Here is a 17,137-nt window from a genome sequence, read left to right as displayed (position 1 = left end):
GGGTATCCCAGAAGTATACTTTCCTGCTCTTGCCATATCTCAAAAACACCAACAACAACTAACAAAAATTTCCAACTAACAATATTGATCTAAGGTCGCTTTTCGAAAACCACAAAAACTATCCAGAACGATAACAAGCAGTAACAAACAGCTTTCTGGGATTAGTTTACACAATCTTCTAGGACTACTTAACAGTGTAGTAGAATGAGTGCAGCTGGGTTCTAGAATACAAATGCAATCTGCAAACTAGAGCAAAATCGGGGTTCTAAAACAATAAAAACTAACAATAGCATTCACAAACGTGGATTAATTAACGAAACATGGCTCACACAAACGTGGCCTAAAATAACGAGCACACACAAACGTGACTTAAATAAACAACATTCATATTTATGAGAATGTTTGGTTGCTAGAGTTCTTACAAGTCAAAGAAATGGATTCTTTCGAGAGCTTGCTGTTGAAGGTGAATCAAGGGGCACCGAGACCCAAGGATGGAGAGCCCCTCCTTCTAGCGCCAAATGATAACTCCCTGGTGGCGGGACTGCTCATTCGACGCCGTGCCTGGATCCTTCGTCGCTGTAGAGGTGTAGCTGTCGCGGGGCTCCTACAAAACAACACCGGAAGGGGGTTTGGGGCGCCTCCGGTGTGAGAGTAAGAACTCGCTTTTGGGGAAGATGAAGATAGACATGAATGTAAGGTGGTTGTGTGTGTATATGAGTGTAAGAGAGTGATTAACCCCAAAACCTTTCCGTAGGGTTTAGAGGTTGGTACCTTTAAATCGTAATCGTCGGTTGTAGGAGCGGAGGACACCTGACTGGAGGGGATGCTTTACACGTGTCGGGGCGAGGGTGGCTGAGGAATGTTCTGAAGATCCTCTGACACGTGCCTTGATTCTTCCCATGATTGATGGGTGACAGTTATCCCTATCATGTGCCTAGGCAAGTGCCTCACGTGCTGGGATTTCCTAAGATTGGGCTCGCGGGACTGGGGCAGTTAGGACTAGTAGTGTGCGGGACTGAGTTGAGTTAGGATTCTGGGCCTGATCCTTGCAGGAGCTACATGTACTATCAAAGTTAATTTAGATTTTGGTAGAAAAAAAGAGACAAGCAATTATAAATTCATATTTTTTAAAAATTAAATTTTCTAATTTATATATATTATGTATATATATAAATTTTGAAAATATTATTTACATATTACTTGGATCTTTAATAACTTTCTAATTATTTATTATTTTATGACAAAAATATTACTTTATGATTTTGATCCAAGTTCGGACCTACAAAAAACTGTATTTTAACCCACCATTTCCAGATTTCCTCGATATTAATTACTCTCTGTTTCTAGAATTTTTTAAATTTCATTCTTTACTATTAAACGATCAAACATATAAAGGGGTTCCTAAAAATGATCCATTAAAATGTATTTTTTTACAAGAGAATAAAAAATATAGTTTTCGTTTATTTAAAAATGTCTTAGATAATAAAATTTTAATGTTGGGAAGATAAAACCTGCTCTAAATGTCGGTTCACTTTTGACAAAAAAATATAAATAAATTTTAGAGGACATTATTTTTGAGAAATTTAAATTTAATATAATAATCAAAAAGAAATAAAGTGACAAGGAAATTAATTCTCAATTAAACTACATTAATACTACAATAAAATTAAAAATAACATACTGTTACTTGTGTGAATATTTTTCCCACAAATATGATGATATGAGAAACCATAAGTATATGATACTAGAAAACTAGGCCTGAGATTGTACTCAGGCAAATTATATATGAGATTATGATATTTTATAATGTAATATTTTAAGACAAATTTGTAAATATAAACACAATCTTCCTATATTTATAAAAATACCCCTATATCACACTTTCTTTAAATATCAAGCATGTTTCCTGATATTATCCTCAAGGCCAGCAATGTTCTATGATATTCAATCTATTAATATGTTGTTTCTAATTTTCTTATAAAATTTTATAATTAGTGTGAAATCATAGATTTTAATGTTTATTTCAATGTTTAACCTAATTGAGTTTCATCTCTAATTATAAAAATCTGGAAATGGAATTAATTGATTGATATATTATTTAGAAGTTAGAAATAACTTAAAATTATTGGAGTAAAGATGGGATATCTATTAATATTGTTTAATAATTAAAATATTTATTGTATTTATCATAAAATATATTATTTGAAAATAACTCATCTGAATTTAAAATTGGACTGCCAAAATATTTTTTAAAAATTATTCCAGAACTAAAATATTCATGAATAAGGATAGAAAAAAAATGAAATGGGAGGGAAAGAGAGGGTTGATGGTACCACACAAGTGAGGCTTGGTGTTGGAAGTAGGAAGTGCGCAAGAGTGTGGTTGAGAAGGATGAGGCTTTGAATGTGCACCATTCATCAAAGATAACAAATAGGGTAAGGGTGAGGAAAATAAATATATTCTTCAAATTCAAGAAACCTTCTTCTTTTCCTAGTATATCAACTAAGCAAAGCAAAGAAAAGAGAATATATATCAATAAAGAAAGATGGCTCTTAGGGTGTGGGCTTCTTCAGCTGCCAATGCACTTAAACTTTCCTCTGCTTCAACTACTCATCTCTCCCCTGCAGCACCTCTTTCACTCTCCAGATGTTTCTCTACAGGTATTTTACCTTTATTTTAACTACATAATTAAACATATTTAATGTATTTGTGCATGTATTTATGCAGTTCTGGATGGACTGAAGTATGCAAGTTCACATGAATGGGTGAAGCATGAAGGGTCAGTGGCTACTATTGGCATAACTGAACATGCTCAGGTACAAATACACTTCTTAGTTTACATTGCCATTTCATATAAGTTATAAATATGTAATGCCTAATATTATGCGGCTATGCCTAATATAAACCGTCTAACATCAGTTTGCTCTAAAACCTTAAGATATTAGAGTAAGATCCTAATATGGTCATATTCTAACACAAACATATTGTCGTGTCCCGGAATCAGGTTAGATTTACGTACACCTCACACCTACTGAGTAAATAAACCTTTCTGTGAAAACCTACAACTTTTTATGAAAATACTATATAATTTTGCAATTTGTTTATAGAAAAAGAAAACTGCCTTGGTTTCGTGTCTTTTCTTTTTTAAAAGAAAATAATTTTACTCTAGTACTTTATTTGAATGGAAATCGACACCAGTAAAGACCTTTCTAGTTAAACACAATCCCAGTGACACATGAGTACATATAAACATACAGGACCATCTCGGAGAAGTTGTGTTTGTGGAGCTGCCGGAGCCTGGTGCAGCAGTAACACAAGCCAGTGGCTTTGGAGCTGTGGAAAGTGTCAAGGCCACCAGTGATGTTAACTCCCCAATATCTGGAGAGGTTATTGAAGTTAACACAAAGCTTACCGAGACACCTGGATTGGTAACTTCCTAGTTAGATTCAAGAATGCATATGATCTATCAGTCGATAACAATGTTATATTCCTGTGACAAAATATTTTCTCTCTCTTTTTCGGGGCAAATTTATCTGCAGATCAATTCAGGCCCATATGCAGATGGATGGATGATCAAGGTGAAGCCAAGCAATCCTTCCGAATTAGACTCCTTGATGGGTCCAAAAGAGTACACAAAATTCTGTGAAGAGGAAGATGCTGCACACTAAAATCTTCACTGTGGTCTGTTTTTCTGCATGAACTAACTGGTTGAGCTGTTTAAGTTCAAATGTGACAACAGATGGAAGCCTCAATATGATGTTTCTAATTGTTACTATATTGCTTCATGTACATTAAGACAGTCCTATTATCACTTCAATGCCTGCATTCATTCTAGCTAATGCTGCCCGATTTCCTCATTATATGCATACTACAACGACAATAATTGACCCATTCTATGTTAAAATAATACATTCAGGAGCAGTTAAGGCTGTGTCGAATATATTGTAATATGGCATTGTACTGGTTTGCTATATACACCTTTTTTCCAGAACCTAAATATGCAGATGGTGCGGTAGTTTTGTGCATTGTATACGACCTCCATTTATGTAAAATCTGTGTTTGCACTGGTCATTGACAATTGGTAACATATCACTAAATGGTAGTTGTATGAACTCGTAATGTTCTCAAAGTTCCAAATTTACCTTTATGTTTTAATTTCATATTTGTAAATCTCTCTAATTTAGGTAGACTCTAGTACTTGTACAGTTATACACACTACAGTTTTAAAAGAAACGCTGATGCTACTAATTTGATCCGAGCTTTTTGACTTGCAATCCATTTGTCAGAGGAATGCGTGACATTAACCACTTTTCCATATGGACCAAGGCGTTCACGCCTGAAACAATGAATTGAGAAACATTATAAATTGTGTACAAAGATTTAAGCAAAAATTTGCAGACTGAAATGGCAGTGAATCTGCATACACTTACTGGTAATCCTCTGTTCCTTAACCAATATAAAAACAGGAAAACATACGATAACATCAATAGCAATAATAAATTTGAACGAAGAAGCTAATTCAGTCATATATTATATGAAGAAGCTTGACAAATAAATTCTATCAATATCACCTGTGTGAATAATAGCACAAGACAGTTTACTCATATAAGTATTAACTTTTCTGGCATAGACGGTAATACAGAAAGTAGTAGATAGAGCTGCTTATTCTTAATAGTACACATATACATTACAAAATTTTTGGGTGAGAGAGATAGAGACTTAAACTTCCACTCTAAAGCTGCTTACAGCCGTGCAGCAGAAGTTTGTCTCTGGCTAAATGCAGCTGCTTTATAGCAAAACTAATGCAAATGCGTTCTTTTGGCATTTCAACTGAACATAAAATCCCAACTTCAAAAATCAAAGCCAGACAAATTTCCATCCTACTTAATATGTTACTCCTGATAAGTGATTTATCCTCCAGGAAGTTGTGATCCTCTGTTTGTACTTTAATCCGCGGATCAACAATGTCCATCACTCTGTGAGGAAGGGCCTTCCTCACATAATGATGAAGGTTATTAGCGTGATCCATTAATATGCTGCTTCCTGTAGGTGTTTTCCCAGAGAACATTTCTAGCAAAAGAATTCCATAGCTATACACGTCTCCCTCTGCAGATACCTTGCCACCCATTCCATACTCTACACGACAAAAGAATTATTGTTGGCACAGGTTCATGTTCCGTAAATAAATATAATCCTTTATACACATGTGACTTAAAAACTGAAGAAAAACAATAATAATACAGAACTACTTACCTGGGGGTATATATCCAACAGTTCCTCGAACACCGATTGAACTTGTTTGTGTGTGACCTACACTTGTTAAAAAAAATCTGGATAAACCAAAATCGCTCAGGCGAGCAACAAATTCCTCATCAAGAAGAATATTACTTGGCTTTATGTCACAGTGAATGATTTTTGTGGGACACTGATGATGTAGGTAATCCAACGCCAATGCAATATCGATGGCAATATTTAGCCTCTGGAATAGAGACAGGTTTTTCTTATTCTCTTGACCAGATGGACTTGGATGTAACCACTTGTCTAGACTCCCATTTTTCATGAACTCAAGAACCAATGCCTTGAAGTCGTTGCCCGTAATATCAGTGCTAGAGCAAGCTGTAATGATCTTGATGAGATTCCGGTGGCGAATATTCCTTAGCATTTCACATTCTGCCAAGAAATTTTTGTTGGCTCCGTGTGCTTCAACATTTAGTACTTTCACAGCAACAATCTGTTGCAGTGATTCTGATTCGAGAATTCCTTTGTACACAGAACCATATCCTCCCTGACCTAACAAATTGTTTTGGGAAAATCCAAGTGTTGTTAATGTAAGATCTTGATACGAAAGCCTAGGGTATTTGGTGTCCTGAAAAACAAAGACCGGTCCATTCTGCTGCTTGGACTTCTTGATTCGACAGAAAACAAAGGTAAGACATGCCAACAAGGTAGCAAGAGGTAGAAGAACAACAAGGGGTATTAGTCTCCATGGAAACTCTTCTTTCTTAGTCTTTAATATGTTTGGAGGACAAGAAGGCAATTGCAATGCTTCAATACCTCCACAAAGCCGATAATTACCAACCACTGAAAAAGCACTAACATTTGAGAACAAACCTTTTTTAGGCACCTCACCTCCTAGTTTATTGTGCGACAGATTGAGAAATTGAACTAGGGCAAACTCTCCAAGAAACTGGGGAATATTCCCTGATATATTGTTACTTGAAATGTCTAATACTTCAAGACTTCTTAAAGCTTTGAAAGAAGATGGAATGCTACCTTCAAAAAGGGTTTTTTCCCATGTAAAGTACCTTCAACATTACACAATCACCCAGACTAGTTGGTATTTCTCCCGCCAGTTCATTGTCCGAAACATTTAGGTTAACAAGTTTTATTAAGCTTCCGAAGTTGGATGGTAGTGGCCCTGTCAATAGATTTTGATCCAAGTATAGACCAATAATATGAGAAAGTCCTATAATATTCTCAGGTATCACCCCGCTGAGGTGGTTGCTGTGAAGGTCTAATCCTTCTAAAGATGAGATATTAAACAGTGATGCAGGTATTCTTCCGTGAAACATGTTACTCTCCAAACTGAGGAGAAGTAATCCTGTAATGTTGCTTAGGCAAGCTGGAATTACTCCTGAGAGGTTGTTAAAACCTAGTGACAGACTACCTAACTTAGATAACTTACAAATTGATTCATGAACACTTCCTTGTAACATGTTTTGATAGAATGTAAGATATGTAATATTCGAGAACTTACCAATTCCCCGGGGTATAGTTCCATAGATGTAATTATAGGACAAGACCAATTGATCTAATGTTGTCGAGAGATTGGCAATGCAATTTGGGATCTCCCCACTGAAATCATTTGCTTCTAGACCCAAAAACTCTAGACGGGTACTGTTGACCAAAGAAGCAAGGAAGCTCAAGCCACTAGGTGGCTGATTATGTCCAAGTTGATTATAGCCCAGGTTTAGCCATTCAAGACTCGGTAAGTGTCCTAAATTCATCGGTAGAGGACCTCTAATGTTGTTAGAAAATATGTCAAAATAAAGAAGCTTTGAAGCATTAGTTATGGATGGTGGAAAAGGCCCAGAAAAATTGTTCTTTGCAGCATAGAATATTCGAAGGTTAGGAAGAATGAAGAACAAATCATCCGGAAGCGTTCCTTGTAATTAATTTACAGCTAGGTTAACGTAAGAGAGAGCAGATTTGTTGTAAAGTGGCAGAGGGAATGTACCTGACAAAACATTCGCGGACAATCGAAGAGACTTTAATCTTAAGAGGTGAGTAAATTCTAATGGTATGCTCCCTGTTAGATTGTTTATGCCTATATCAAGGAAACGAAGAGATGATATATTCAGTGAAATGATTTTTAGCTGCATTAAACGCAACAAGTTTAGACCAAGATGTGAATTCAGTTGGTAAGTTTCCTCCGAGATTGTTTTCTTCTATACTGATATTTCTAATATCTGAACAGTGACTTAAATTCATTGGAAAGCCACCTTGAAATGAATTAATTCCCAGGTGAAGGTACTGTAGGCGATACAAATTACCAATTTCTTCTGGGATTGAGCCTCGAAAGTTGTTTCTAACAAGTTGAACTACTCTGAGAAAGGAGAGGTTTCCAATATAAGGAGACAAAGTACCATCCAGTTGTTGAGACGAGAGGTCTAGCACCGTTACTCTCTGGCGCCTACGGCTGCATGTAATGCCTTTCCATTGACACAAGTGGATGGAATGGTTCCAACAGCTCAGCGCACCAACTGGATCTGTTATTGAAGCCTTGAAACAAAGCAAAGCTTGTTGGTCAGTGACATTACTTGAGAATTCCGCGGAAACACTGGTTATACAATTTGAAGAGGCTGCTAATATTGAAATTAAGAAGATGTTAAAATGCAAAATCATTGTGGTGTGATTCAAAGAAATGACTAAAACAAACAGCTTATAAAGATGATTAAATCAAATTATACAAGAGAATGCACATAATTTGTAATGTCTGGCTGTCTGCAATAAATACGGGGACACCTCCTAATCTACCAGTAATAAGTACTTGTGGACCGAGAAAAGAAAGTCTAGACGACGGTGACACGGATCCTTGATAGGGTAAACCCAAAATACTTGATTAACCAGAAAGATTTTAAAGGATTGTTAATAATTTATGAATTTTAAAAGATTTTCGTTGATTTTAATTTTTCGTGGATTTTGATGGAGTTGATCCAAAATCTTGTAGTCTTGCAGATTTTGTGGAGTTTTTTAAAAATTCATCAAAATCTCATGCATTTTGAAGAGATTTCAAGATATTAAAAATGTACTAGCAAATCCATCAAAATTCACAACTTTTTTAAATAAAAAAAATCCATGGACTTTTGAATACCATCAGATTTTGATGGATTTTTTAAAATCCAAATTGAATATCACCAAATTTTGATTGATTTTTTTAAATCTAAATTGAATATACTTAGATTTTAAAAAACTTTTTCCAATCCTTATTGAATACCTTCAGATTTTAAAGGATTATTTCAAATCCAAATTGAATACCCCATGATTTTTAAAATCCATAAAAATCCTTCAAAATTCCAATTGAATATAACCCTAAGCAGTTTCAATTTTAAGCTCTTACATTTGCAATAGAATTATTCAGAGAAAAAAATGGGTCAGATCGAGTCAACTATCTATCTAATTGAATGTTAAGATTGTTTGCTACTGCAAATTTTCAAGTAATATGTGTTCTAAAGTAGTTGAATTGAGTGAATTCAGTAAGTATCGGGCACGTAAAAATGCCTAATCTCAAAGTATACTTCCTAGGATGTTTTTCTTGCAAAAAATCACCCCTTGCAATGACTACTGGGAGAGAAGTGATGAGCTGCCCCAAGGTAAATAGAGGAGACCTAAGCAAAAATGTCTTCACAAGCAGCAGCAAAGAGCTATTCAAAGAATATACTGAATATAGATATACCCAAAAATTCCTGATTAAATGACAGTACTAGAACACTCTGTGCTCTGATAACTTTTTCCAGCCTAGTGATCATCCAGTTGATCACAACAAAAACAGGGCAAAAACAATAAAGACACAATTAAGCTGACTTTTGCATGGAGAGGAATCTGAAACAAATTTCAAAACTTCTGTTATAAAAGGAGAATTTCATATTGGTTCTGTCATACAGTTGTACGATTTTGCGGAGATGCAACTCCATGTAATTTCACATTACCAGCCACCAGAAGCATATAACAAAAGAGCGGACTAAAACAAACTTTTACATGCACAAGGGAGTTCTACAAATAATGAAAAGTTCAAGCATCTCCCACCATACGAACTATCTTATATACCACCCTCATGGGTGCCCATTGCACCTAGTCAGATTCGAGTCTGGTGATTGCTTACTAGAAATCGAAATCAACTTGGACCTTATATCATCAACTTCGTCAGTGTCTATTTTAACAGCCTTGTCTTCGTCCTCAAAGGTCTCAAATGCACCAGAATCAATTTTTTTGTCTGGTACGGAGTAAGAGATGGTGATTAGCAACTCTCTAATCAGCTCCAATGATGACTCCTCACAATAAGCTCTGTTATCCATAAAATGTAAAGCTTTTCCTGAAATCCAAAAACATGAAATTACATTAAACAAAATTTCTTGTAATATACATGGAACGAATAAAAAGATCATCCACTAACACTCCATGTTCAATAATTTCCCTTTATATTTCAAAAAACCATTTGCCAGTTTACTCTCCCAATTCGGTGACAAATTATACAACGAAGAAGCTAATACTGATTTTTTTTATTCGCATTACTAATGTAAATTATAGATCAAGATTCTATTCTGCTTAACTGATTACCAACTTATATATCTCCAAGAGTTAAGAATCTTTATCCCACAAGGATGCCAATCAAACAAAGATATTGGGTCTACAATTATTCAAGAACTTCTGACATACAGCCTACTGTTTGTTAAATATGAATGCTCACCGTCGATTGGTATCCTACCAACATGATTATATACGCTAATCAAGTTCTTTTACATATGCATACTTATAACAAATTCGACATACATCAAGTAAAATCGGTATCTCAATTGCTTAAAATAAAGTACGGGTTTCAATTAGGTCTTCTTTTTCAGACAAATTACAGAAATTGTTTAATCCAAAACTGATAAAACAATTCTACCAGCACTACTTATCCCAATCAAAAGAATTAACTTAACACAATCTTTGTTAAAAAAAAACTGACTTTTCATAATCAAGACAGCATCTTTTTTCTTAAAAGTAAGTTAGCACCATCAAATTCTTGAAAAGGCTTGAATTTTGCAACAAATCTTATTAACCCATACCATAAAAGTACACATATGTATATGTATCTAGCTAAAGATTCACCAAGAACATCAAAAATTAAATTCTTTTCAACCCCCAACTCAAATTTAACCCCCATACATAAATCCTAATCCAAACCAAGATTGTAGCAATTCTTGAATCAAACCCATCAATCAATAACATATCCATGTTCTTAAAATTTACAAAAAATAAAAATCAAGATTAATAAACAGAAGATAAAATATATGAATAAAAAAGAGAAAAGAATGGAGAAAAGGGTGTGTACCTTGGTGAATATCAAGTTGGTAATGACACCCCGCACTTTCTTCTGTCCTCTTTGCAGGAAAACACCCTCTATTTATTGGCCTTTTTTTATTCTTAGAGGCTCTTTTTTATTTATTGATAATTATTTTATTTATTAATATTCTTCCAGTCTCTTCTTTTGTACTAATTGTATTCTTTCTTTTTTTTCCGCGAGGCTAACGTTGTTAATTTATATACTAGTGCTCACGAGACTAGCTTTCCGGATACTTTTCGTACTTGGACAAAATCTAGTTGGTGCCTGGTCAGCATTTTTGACTTATTAGCTTGGAATATTATCCCACTTGTTTATAATAATAAACTTAGCTGAATTGGGTATTTTGCTGGAAGTTCTTTTTATTATTATGGTTTATTTAATTGTATCATTCTAATTATATTTAAATATCTGATAAGTATATATATTATTTATTTAAATTATTACAGCATCTCTAACAGTAGTAGTAATAGTAATACAAAGATCCAACTTGTGGGACGAGTATCTCAATTTTTTCTCCAATTATATGATATAAATGTTGATCAAAATTTGCATCACTATCGTTTCAAATTTTAATTCAACATTATTTTAATATAAAACAATAATTTTGTTATTCGTATATTTTCAATTTATTATATTTAAAATTAATTTATAATTAATTAATGAATGTTAATGATATTTTATATGTTAATTAATGAAACAAATGTGTGTTCAGTAATTAAGTATATAATTTTAATTATTTTACGTATATTAAAATTTTTTATCTTTGATTTAACTAATTTATCAAATATAATATAATGACTTGATAATGATTAAATATTAAATTTAAGAATAAATAGTTATTATAAAATTCATGTATTATAATATATAAAAAAACATTTGGAACGTGGCGGTGTTAAAAATTTGGATCATAGTTTGGAATAATTAATTATTGAATTAGTTGTTGAATCAAACTTAAATTTTTGTATTAAAATGATCGGAGGTGACGATGGTCAGACATAAGGCCATTCAAATAATCTCAAATACAAATGGGAATATTATATGAGAAACTAGTAATATAGCCCGTGCTGAATTTTTTGCAATATACAAAATTTATTTTAAAATTTTTTAAGTGCAATATCGCAAAATTCATCATATCTTTGTATTGTTAAAAAAAATGCAAAGATTGACATAGGTGTCTAATCCTTGAATTAGTATGTTGAAACACATAATTATATTTAATTATTTACGATTATAAAAATGTACATGGAGTAAATTTTAAATTTGTTAAAAATATTTTTAAATTAATTATGTTAGTGAAATTACATCACTAAAACAAATTGTGCGTGCATTACTGTATAATAAATGAAAGACATAAAATTGATAAATTGCTAATAAATATAAATAAAATTTATAATGCTTTATGAATTCCCACCACAAATATTCAATGAACCGGTTAAAAGATCCAATATCCAATACCACTACGCATTTAAAAATACTATGGTCTTAATATTTTATCGAATATATTGGCAATTTTAAATCCTTAAGATTTTTGATGATAACTAATAATTTCACTCGGCAAAAAGCGGTCCATCACATCCTTTAAATTCAAGTCTGAAACAAAAAACATGATAAGATATTAACAAAAAAATGTATAAATAATATAATTATAATTTAAAAGTAAAAATAAATAAATGAAGTTAATATATTTAATATTTAATATTAATATAACATAACTTATAATAAAAACACATTTCTCTCATTATTATTACCACCTCCAAATCAAGATTAAGATATATCTTGACGCACGAAAATTAGTTATTGCTATTGAGGCTTTTAAAAATATAAAAGTTCAATAATTGTTAATAACTTATAAATTATTATGTGAAAAATATGAACCTAAAAGTAATAATATTAATATTATGTCATTTAACGATGACCTTGTACCACAACTACAGGAGTTTCTAATGTTTGGTGGTCAAAAACTTGATTCATAATCTTTAATTATTTTTCACTACATTAATTGATTGATATGAAAAGATGAAATTGTAATGATTTATGATTGATATATATGGATACAAAAGGAAGGAAAAGTTGATAAGCGATACCTAGGTAATTTTAAACTTTCCTTTAGTTAGTTTGTAGAAAGAAGCTAAAACAATTATTTCTTTTCTTTTATATTGCCGATAAATTGTACAAATGATTATTGAGAATCCGAGTAAAAATATTTTAAAAATAAAGGAAAATCAGTTTATCAGTTTTAATTTATTTTTTTTAATTTAACTTTGGAAACAAACACACGTTTTCAAGGAAGCATGTAAATTACAAATTTCATTATTCTAGATCTTATTTTCTTTTAAATTTGAAAAGATATCGATTGATTCATTACAAATCTTCATGAAGTTTTTCCAGTGATTCTACAAAATCATATAAAGATTTAAGTAAGCTAAATATATGAAAAATGTATTGTTCATAAATATATTAGTTGTCTTATTTTACCTAAAACTGTCTAATATGTTAAAAAAAACCTATATATATATATCGATCTTGGTCAAATTTTCATAAATATATTCATTTAATTAGATTGAAAATCATTGCAACAATTAAGTAAGCTGCATAAATTCGAAAGATACAATGTGAAAAAATCCTACAAAAACCAAGATGCATTGTAAAATGATCTTAGATTATAACTTCTATTAATATAAAATATCATCGTATCGGCTCTTGTTGCAAGTCACAGTTTAGCACTGTACCATCTCTCTCATGCAAAAATGATGAAGGTTAGTTTGTACTTAGTTTGAAAGTACAAAAACACATATATTCTACATCACCACTTTTGGAGAGTTATAGTATAATGTGTTGTGTATTATTATTTGTAATTTAATATGATTTACATAACAATCTTTTGCTAAGTAATGTCAAATTATTTTATTATTTATAATTTATACGTTGCTTGTGATATTTAACCTCTACATTATACTCCAAGTTGATGTTTGGATGAATAAAAAGTTAGCCTAGTTAGCCTAGTTCTAACATATATTTTAAAAATTACGTAATGATTTCAATATTATCAAATTTTGCAAGGTCGCTTATCAAGCACAGAAGAAGGTTTAAAAGCTAAGAGGAAAAGTTTCTTAGTCGGAATTTGTGAACATAACTATTTTGGTTCATTGGTATGTAATACAATACTCAATATAGAGTCGTTGGCAATTAATATAAATGTGAAATTGATCGTTTGCGTATATATTGATTACAGAGAGTACCAAAACCATTCGCCATGGAATTTTGTGCCAAACTTCCTCGACAAATCTTTCTTATTTGTAGAGGAGGAATTAATTGTGAAGGATTTTATGATAGTGATAATAAAAAATTACTTGGATTTGAAAATTTTATGAAAAGCCATAATGTCCGACAAATGTATACGGTATTGTTGAATTATATTGGAGGTGAAAATTTCTTTATTGAGATATATAATTCATCTGGTCTGGCAATAGATTATTCTGGTTGTGATTCACAAAATTGTGTGAATATACCTAATAATATAAAAGAAAAAGAGTTCATTCTGGATTTGGATGATTTGGAGGATGAAAAGGCGGGGATGCGGTATTTTTTTAGCGTACTTGGAAGGGAATTAAGTTTTTACGACCATACCATCCACCCATCTGATATTGGCCCATGGATAAGTAAAATGGTTGGTTGATACATAAATGTTTTCCTATATCTTTTTTGTATTATAAATGTTTAACTTTTTGATTATTTTACTGATACAGCTACTTCCGAAAAAAATGTCAGAATTATATGGACAATGGAAAGACGGGGACACAATACAGTTGTGTTTTCTGTATAAAACCTGGGAAGTTAAAATTAAAAAATCCCACAATGATTGTTATTTTGTTAATGGATGGAAACAAATCGTGAGGTATAGTGGAGTGAAAATATTTGACATTCTTGTGTTCGATTCACTTATTTTATTGGACGAATACCTGGTTCATGTTTGTCTGTTCAAAAGTGATGATATTCGACCACATGAAATGTCATTAGGTAATATTTGGCCTTTTGTGCTATATTAGTAATAATAATATTCATTATATGAGAATAAATGATTAATGTTACATCTATGATTCTTTTTAATTATATATCTTTTGAACAGGAACTGAAGATAGGACTGCATCTTTTTTACATGTAATGCAATTGCATACGTGGCATTACAAAGAAATTGTAAGCTGACTTGATACATACATTAATTTTTTAGTTTACTATTTCGAAAATATGTACTATAATGTCTTCTAAACTATTGTTACCTGACAGATTCCACCAATGCTGGTTCGTCTATTTTATGATCATATGCTTTCCAACGCGAATACAGTACGTTGCGGAGATACTATTTTTCCAGTATCGTATAAAAAAGACACAGGATATTGGAAAAGTGGGAAAATCTTCAAGCAATATAGTCTACAGAGACGTGATACCTTTTTAATCACGATTGATGGAAATAATGAAGCTAGGATGAGAATTTACAGGAGCGATGGGATGGAGGTGGAATATGATTTAATACCTTCGAGACCTGATATTACACCTGGGCATTGGTTTATGAAAGATATGCGAAAAAAAGAATATTCAACTACTTTTTAAGTTTTTACACAATTTAATATATCATTATAATAATATAATGAAGCATAATGTATCATATTACTATATTTTTAAACGTGGATGACATAGATTACACAAAAATAATATCAGAAGAAGGAGAAGAACTAAATAATGATATAATTATCCAAATTAGTGATGATAAAGATGGTCATGATAGTGAGACCGAATACAATCACATAGATAATCTTGATATTATTGATAATAGTGAAGGAGACGACAATATCGAAGATGGACTTGAGGAAATGGGCGAAAACATTATTGAAGAAGTTGCATTTACTCTTACGAAATCTCATGTGGGTACACACTGTAACGAATTGGTAAGTTTTCAATTTATTATTTTTAGTGTGGACAATAGTGGAAGATTCTTAAATACCCAAAATTATGAATTGGAAACAATAATTTTGTAGTAAATTGATGGGAACCTGCATCCTATCGTAGAAGATTTGGGCAAATTTGGAACACTGAAATTAACGTGACTAATGGAAAGAGAAGGTTCTCGGCCGGCTGGAACAAATTTATGCGGGAAAACAGACTGAAAGTTAACGATGTAGTTGTTCTTAGTTTGCTGGCAGATGAAGTAACTTTTGATATAGTAGTTGTTGAGTAGTATTTGACAATCCTTGTTTATGCTCTGTTTTTTTACCATTTTGGCCTGATTTTGCTACTACTTAGTTGCAGTTTACTATTTTGATTCTGAATATTTGTCAGCAGTCTTCCTTATAGTTTTTAAAGCAATATACGCTTGTCCTAATGTAATTTTGTTAATTGTTAAACTGCATTTTTTCCTAGATTTCAGACTGCTAAACCGCAACATATTATCACTATGACTTGTCAATTATTTCCCCCATATTTATCCTATGCATCATTCTTTATATTCTTCATTACTTCTTGGTTTGTTAATTAACTCTCCAATATTTAAGCCATGTTTAATACCTGGAACCAAGCACTGGTCAAGTTTTAGCGGAATGTGAAATCTGCAATGAGCGGTTTCGCCTCTTGGAAGAAACGTAGCTGCAATTCTAGAGTAAGCCACGTGAATCACATTATTTCCTAAACTACGTAGTCTGCAACATAGTGCTTTCTAGATAAATGTCTTCCCACGGCCACTTGAAGCATATACAAAAAATACGCCACCAGCATTATTTACGACACTGCTGAGCATAGAAGTATATGCCTGAAGTTGGTCTTCGTTTAAACTTGTAAACAACTTCTCATGCTTCTCTCGCTGCTGAGTTTGGTTGTAACCAAGCTCTAACGTAATAAGCCTGTTCTCTAATTCATGTAAGAAACTGGCATCGGGAAAATAATAATGGTGAAATCCTTGAGGATCTTCCCAGCATCTTTGAACAATTTTTCTATTTATGCAGTAAATGATAGATAGATAAATAAGAACTCTATAATAGGAGAAGTGATATACAAATATAGATTAATTAAATAATAGTTGCTTGTAATTCTATAAAGGTGTTGACAAATTGATAAGGTACATGATTCATTGTTGCGGGCAAATTTTGAATGGTGGACCAAGGTCCATGTATCCACTCCAGAAATCTGTCATATTCCACATGGTCAGATGATTAGTTTGATTGTACTTTCTACAATAATTAAAATAATAATAATCATTGTTAGATTTATTTGATTATATGTATCGGAGAAACAATCCAAGCCGACATTCTTTTTGTTTAAATGTTAACTATGTCTGCATCATTTATGATTTGTAATGACAGACATTATGGAAAATGATTTTTGTCATTCTGTCCTTATATTTAAAGGTTATAAACCCAAACATATAAATATTATTTAGCAATCCTTCAGCTAATATCACCCCAAATAATAATATTTACAGTTAGGTTTCCATGGTGCTCGTATGAAGATGCTCCCTGTTAGTGCAGGTTTCCACTGACAATC

General features: G+C 32.3%; 2 protein-coding genes and 1 long non-coding RNA gene across 3 annotated transcripts; 1 reads left to right on the top strand and 2 right to left on the bottom strand.

Annotated features, from left to right (window-relative positions):
- Window positions 1-2,406: 2,406 nt before the first annotated feature.
- Window positions 2,407-3,991, top strand: LOC141667466 (glycine cleavage system H protein, mitochondrial-like). The gene is made up of 4 exons (XM_074473972.1): window positions 2,407-2,660; window positions 2,728-2,816; window positions 3,258-3,428; window positions 3,540-3,991. Exons 1-4 carry the CDS (start codon window positions 2,546-2,548, stop codon window positions 3,666-3,668), a joined length of 504 nt encoding a protein of 167 aa, XP_074330073.1. The 5' UTR covers window positions 2,407-2,545; the 3' UTR covers window positions 3,669-3,991.
- Window positions 3,992-4,558: 567 nt separating this feature from the next.
- LOC141664841 (putative LRR receptor-like serine/threonine-protein kinase At3g47570) lies at window positions 4,559-7,007 on the bottom strand. Its single transcript, XM_074470797.1, has 4 exons — window positions 6,758-7,007; window positions 6,544-6,652; window positions 5,254-6,305; window positions 4,559-5,136 (listed from the first exon to the last, which is right to left on the bottom strand). Exons 1-4 carry the CDS (start codon window positions 7,005-7,007, stop codon window positions 4,733-4,735), a joined length of 1,815 nt encoding a protein of 604 aa, XP_074326898.1. The 3' UTR covers window positions 4,559-4,732.
- Window positions 7,008-9,103: 2,096 nt separating this feature from the next.
- Window positions 9,104-10,782, bottom strand: LOC141668807 (uncharacterized). The gene is made up of 2 exons (XR_012553215.1): window positions 10,595-10,782; window positions 9,104-9,592 (listed from the first exon to the last, which is right to left on the bottom strand). It is a non-coding gene; the product is annotated as an uncharacterized LOC141668807 (long non-coding RNA).
- Between the last annotated feature and the right edge of the window lie 6,355 nt (window positions 10,783-17,137).

This window comes from Apium graveolens, chromosome 6 (assembly GCF_009905375.1).
Source record: "Apium graveolens cultivar Ventura chromosome 6, ASM990537v1, whole genome shotgun sequence".
NCBI lineage: Eukaryota > Viridiplantae > Streptophyta > Magnoliopsida > Apiales > Apiaceae > Apium > Apium graveolens.
The sequence above is the reverse complement of the archived record's forward strand: the minus strand, read 5'-3'. Positions and strand labels throughout refer to the sequence as shown.

What these genes read in the sequence shown, in the direction of transcription:
- LOC141667466 (XM_074473972.1), top strand. Translation starts at nt 2,546, where the DNA reads ATGGCTCTTAGGGTGTGGGCTTCTTCAGCTGCCAATGCACTTAAACTT. An exon ending in GCATAACTGAACATGCTCAG is followed by an intron (nt 2,817 to 3,257) that starts GTACAAATACAC and finishes ATAAACATACAG; the next exon opens with GACCATCTCGGAGAAGTTGT. An exon ending in TTACCGAGACACCTGGATTG is followed by an intron (nt 3,429 to 3,539) that starts GTAACTTCCTAG and finishes ATTTATCTGCAG; the next exon opens with ATCAATTCAGGCCCATATGC.
- LOC141664841 (XM_074470797.1), bottom strand. Translation starts at nt 7,007, where the DNA reads ATGAATTTAGGACACTTACCGAGTCTTGAATGGCTAAACCTGGGCTAT. An exon ending in AACTATACCCCGGGGAATTG is followed by an intron (nt 6,653 to 6,757) that starts GTAAGTTCTCGA and finishes GTCTGTCACTAG; the next exon opens with GTTTTAACAACCTCTCAGGA. An exon ending in GGAAGAATACCTGCATCACT is followed by an intron (nt 6,306 to 6,543) that starts GTTTAATATCTC and finishes GTAATGTTGAAG; the next exon opens with GTACTTTACATGGGAAAAAA.